The following is a 5,371-nucleotide window of genomic DNA, read 5'->3' as shown; positions in this document are numbered from 1 at the left end:
AAATTTCTCAAAAGTTTTACTTATTACTAACCACTTAAATGTGAATAAAATTCTTTAAAATACTTTAAATAAGTTTTTTCTCTCCTGTGTACAAGGAACAGAAGGGAAGAAAAAGTTCAAAGTAATAGTTATTTGGAATTATCTCAACTTTTCAATTCTTCCTGTTAGTTCATTTTATATACTGGGTTACTTTAACCCTTATAAACATTTTACAACTATAAACTCCATTTTTCAATAAAATAAAAACAAGTATAGTTTTAAAACAGGAATTCTTACAACTGATATTTTAGGGAGAAAATTCATTAAAGTAAAAATATTTCCTGAAATGGCTTTATTCAAGGCACGTATAATGTTTAAATGCTTCTTTCACTTAATAAATGCTAAAGAAAAGTCTTTAGATCTCAAATCTATCATATTGGTTGTAAAAAGAAATATAAGGCCTAGTCATCCACTCACATACAGAATGTACACATTAATAGCTGTGGATGTGAGGGTTGTGTTGCATGCTTCTAGAAATGTTCCAGAAAGAGAGAATAGGCAGAAATATTACAGACTGTCCTGATTTGGCCTGGAATACAATCTGCCACCAGTTATGGAGTCTTTGCTAGGAAGGTAGGAAGAATCCCTAATCATTCCTGAAAATGCATAATCCAAAGCTGGCCGAAAAGGCAGTGCTGGTACCAACCCCGGAGTTAGGTAAGGAGACATAAAACCAGATAGCCCTCTTCCTGGAGAGGAATATGCCAGCCGTAACGGATTGATACCTAGTCTGGGGTTTAAGCTGTAGAGATGTGAATCACCTCCATAAGAGGCAGACGTAGTCTGAAGAGGAGAGAAAGCTGATTTATTCCCTAGAGTTCCAAAACCAATTCCACCTAAACTAAAATTTGAAGCTCTCTGAAAAGCTGTATTTGCCAATTCTCCTGAGCTTGCTAGGTCCCTGGTGTCTGGTCTGTGCTCCTTCCCATTTAGGACCTGTTCAATGGCTTGGACCACATCCCCTTTGCAGAACCGCAGAATGCCTTCTAGTCGGCTACGCCTATAACTTGGGAAAATCCTGGTAAGGATATCAAGAGGGTCTCTTGGTCTTGAGGACAGTGTGGGAAGGCTGGCTCTGGTAGCAGTGAAGTCTTTGGCCCACTCACTTTCATTTCCTGATTCCAAATCAGATGATGACAGGGACCTGGGACTCTCTTCCCCTCCTGATAACTCCCCAGGGTGAGGAGGCTGAATGCTATCATCCTTCATTGAGTTTTCTGAAATAGACGGCCTGATGTTTTGTTTTCCAATGACACCATTAGGCTTAGGAGAGGATCCCAGAGTACGTTGATGGGATTTGGAGACTGGCACTTCTTGTCCACTCTGGCATGATTCATATTTACTCTCTTTTAGTTCTGGGGGAGAGAAAAAAAAAAAAAAAGGAATCAAATAAAGGAAAATTTCCCCAAAAATAGTACTACCTACTCAAAAATAATGCTGGATAAGATAATTCATTTACTCAGAGCATATTAGTAATATTTATTTACTGCAAGAAATTTTAATGAACAAGAAGTTTAAAAAGTCATTCAGAAATGCAGGTATTGGAACAATGGGGAAATGCTATTTATTATGTCATTTCAGGGTCACAAAATTATATATTCAAATGCTGTAGTTAATTTAGGGATCAGAAGATAAAAGTCTATTATTACCCCAACTATTAGCATAAGATCAATATCTCACAGTATTTGCACTACTTGGTGATTGTCACCCAAATTTCATTGTTATCCCAGTGAGCTATTTTTTCAAAATGACACTATGCAAAAAAGAACTAAGGAGACACAGAATCGGAAGCAGGCTCCAGGCTCTGAGCCATCAGCACAGAGCCCGACACGGGGCTCGAACTCACGAACCGTGAGATCATGACCTGAGCCAAAGTCGGACGCTCAACCTACTGAGCCACCCAGGTGCCCCCAATCAAATTGTTTCTAAAAGAAAATTATAAACTGCACTATTGCACTATTGTAATCTGTACATATCTTCAAAGTGTCAATATGTTATTTGTTTCAAATCACAACTCCCAACATTAAGGTAAGTTTTCTAAAAATATTTTTATACAAAAATCTGATTTTATGCCTCAACATGTTGAACATATTAATATTAATAACAGTAATATTTTAATGCCCTTTTATATAGCTTATGCCAGGAAAATAATAATAATGTATACATTCACTAAACAACTTTTAATTTGGTTTACATTTCCTCTTATCTTATACTTGATCTCTATTTCCATTAGAAAGAGTAAACTGTCAAGTGGGGTACTCAGAGTCTATGACTCACTAAATATGCCCTCCGAACATGTAAGGTGTCAAAATTTCATATCTACAGCAATTTATGCACAAAATAATTTTTGTTAGTATGCTGCCCTCACAGAGTACAAAATAATGTAATAAAATACTGATTGCATAAGACTATCCAGAAAATAAGATATCTTTAAGATATGTGATACCATTTACATCATCTCTCTGTTCTCTCAACTCCTATACCTGGTTTTACCTCTTTACTTTTATCATTGTATAGGTTGTCTTGTATTGTAGGTTTGGGGTATATATAGTCTTCCTTCTTTTGTATGTAAGTTTTTTGTGTGTAGGAAAATCTTATTCACCTCTGAATCACTCATTGGTTTTTGTCTAATGAGTAAATTAAATAGAATATTGCAGTTTATGGATATTGGATAACATGAGGCAGTCAGTTTAGAATGGCTTATAGGGATGGCTTTTGAAAAGAGGAGGTCAACTGAGGCAAAGAATAAAATACTTGACCCTAGAAAACAGAACACTTTGCTCTCTCGCCCCCAAAAAACATATAAATCAATGTCTAGCAGAGATTTAGCAGCCAGATTTCATTGTTCATTTAGTTTACAGAATTTTAACTTTTACTTTTTTTATAGCAGTTACTATGTGTTTAATGAGTTTGTTTTTGGCACTCTTTGATTTTTCATAAGAAATAGTCTATTTAGTCCACTGAAATGAACTAGAATATGGGCAAAACACTGGCATAGGTGAACACAAAATCAAATATGCCATATCTAAATACAGAGATAGTCTTTTTCAAAAGTACATCCTGTGATCCAAGATCTGCAATATTCACAATTCAAGGAAGTTTTCCAATTAATGATTTACTTTTCATTATCACAGAATTTCATATGACACAACTTGTCTTGAATATATACAAAAATACTGAAATGACATTTTCACTGCTTAGTGTTAGGGCTGGGAAATTCACTAAAATACAGTGAGATTTACATCAGCAGGAAAACTTTATTTAACTCTAATTAAAAAAATACAGATATCTTTTTTTACCTAATGCAGAGGATGTAGGTGTTTTGCAGTCAATAAATAAGAGAAAAAATTAAAAATCCTTGGAAAATAAATTCCTAATATTGGACTTCTCCCTAATGGTTTCCCAAATCTGGGAAACTTAAATTTCTCTCCTGTAGGAAAGAGTTGAAACTTCAAATATTACAGCTAGAATTTCTACACTTTTGGAGGCTGACAAACAGTTGGAGGAGGTGATTAAAATTTTTAAGGTAAGGGAAGAAGGTTAAAAGGGGTTTGGTAGATTTCTCCACTTCTAGCTGGCACCAAAGCTTTGCCCCAGAGATGAGGAACTGTATTCCCAACAATCAGTGAATTTCCCAGCACCACTGTGAGATTAACTCTGGTTTTAAAACTGAAAGGAGTATAGAGCACTACGCTTTCACCCCATGCCCGCTTAAAGTTCTAACTCACGCAAAGTTAAGAGCAACTTGGGTGCAAACTCCATTCCCAGCATGAGTTGCTCATCTAATCACTCACGCTTCCCTTTTACAGGATCTTCTCCTATCCGCTAAGAGTACAAAACGCCCTTCCAAGGTGATGCGTCTCTAGCACCCTCATTAACGTTTATCTTACAGTGCAGTTTCCGAGAACTTAAATGAATGCTTCTTTTAAACAACTTTTCTCGCCCACCACGGAGGCATGGCTACTTCTTTCCAAGCGCTTTTCTCCAAAACAACCATTTTTCTTTGCAAAGAGTAGATGGAAAGACCAACTCACCTTGGTTTTCCTCCATATTATCTGGCTGGACAACTTGGAAAGCAGGGGTCGCCAGATCAGTGTGTCTCAGGGCACCCAGTCCCAGCGTCGTCACCGCCACACGGCCGCTCGAGGCCTGGGAATTCTCCGTTAGGCTGCCGCCTCCGGGTGTCCGACCCCCGGGCCCGCAGGGCCCCGGGTACAGGAACCTCTGCAGCCCCCGGGCCTCGCTCTCCTCCTGGGCCTGCTGCCGGCGCAGCGCCACCTGGGCGGCCATGACGCGCTGGCGCTCGGCTATCAGGGTGCACTTGGCACACGCGCAGTCCCGCCAGCGGCAGAAGCGTTTGTGGCCCTTGAGTGCCGACACGACGCCGTGGTTGCGACAACGGGCGCACTTGGGTGTCCGCGGATAGCCGCAGCCCACGGCGCCCACCCCTCTCTCCAGTCCGGGAGCCGGCGCGCAGCCCCCGCTTCCCGCGGCGGCTGCGGCTGCCCGCAGAAAGAGGCTGGGCGGCCGCAGGAAAGTTGGAGGAACCGGTATCCCCGGGGGCACTGGCAACGCCGGAGACGGGGGCGGAGGGGCGGCCGCCACCAGCCCCGGGGCCAGGTGGGGTCGGCCGCTGCCGCTGCGGTCTCTGCTGCCACACTGTGACTGCTCCATTCTTGAGAAGTGCCTGTCGAGCAAAGTGCGCCGTCCACAGCTAACCCTGCCCGGCAGCGGGGTGCGGCAGGACCGGCCGCGGTCCCGCTGCCTCCCACCCACACACGGGCAAAGTTTGACGCAACTCCGGCCGGGGGCTGGGGACGCTAAGAGGCGCAGATGCCCAGTAAGCCTCTTAAGAGTCCCGGGGCGCTAAGTTAATGCCCCTGTGCTCCGCGCGCCCTCTGCGCGGGAGAAAGCAGGGCGGGAGACGCTTCCCCGCCCACCAGGTCTCCAGGCCCAGCGCTGAAGCCCTGGGAGGGAGGGCCGGGCGGAGAGTGGGGGCTGCCTGGGAGGAGGGACAGCGGGCGACGCAAGAAACTGTCCCGAAGGGCTGCAAAGGTGCCTTCCCCAGAGGAGCCCTTTTCTCCCACTTGCCTCCCCACCAATTGCTCAGCGTAGATTTTTATGACACCACCTTCCAGCCCTCTGCCATGCCTCTTTCTGCCCTTCTTAAATTTAAGCAAGGTTGAAGTTCTCCTTTCCTCAGTCCCACGCTTCTCCAAAGCAAGTTTGAGGATTTGGATGTGGACTTGTCTTTTCTTTTCCTTTCCAGGTGAAGTTTTCAGGATAGTAGTATGGCCAATGTTAGGGAGAAAACAGAGCTTGACAGATGGCA

At 43.2% G+C, this 5,371-nt stretch overlaps 1 protein-coding gene across 1 annotated transcript; it reads right to left on the bottom strand.

Moving 5' to 3' along the window:
• Positions 1 to 288: 288 nt before the first annotated feature.
• Positions 289 to 4,713, bottom strand: DMRTA1 (DMRT like family A1). The gene is made up of 2 exons (XM_030294444.1): positions 4,074 to 4,713; positions 289 to 1,394 (listed from the first exon to the last, which is right to left on the bottom strand). The coding sequence occupies exons 1-2, from the start codon at positions 4,711 to 4,713 to the stop codon at positions 547 to 549; spliced, it is 1,488 nt and encodes a 495-aa protein (XP_030150304.1). The 3' UTR covers positions 289 to 546.
• Between the last annotated feature and the right edge of the window lie 658 nt (positions 4,714 to 5,371).

Source organism: Lynx canadensis, chromosome D4, assembly GCF_007474595.2.
Source record: "Lynx canadensis isolate LIC74 chromosome D4, mLynCan4.pri.v2, whole genome shotgun sequence".
Lineage (NCBI taxonomy): Eukaryota > Metazoa > Chordata > Mammalia > Carnivora > Felidae > Lynx > Lynx canadensis.
Note: the sequence above shows the minus strand (reverse complement) of the source record. Positions and strands in the feature narration are given on the sequence as shown.

Bases quoted from the DNA above. Each gene is read 5' to 3' on its own strand.
- DMRTA1 (XM_030294444.1), bottom strand. From the start codon at position 4,713: ATGGAGCAGTCACAGTGTGGCAGCAGAGACCGCAGCGGCAGCGGCCGA. The intron at 1,395-4,073 runs GTGAGTTGGTCT...TCTCTCCCCCAG, and splicing joins TAATATGGAGGAAAACCAAG to AACTAAAAGAGAGTAAATAT.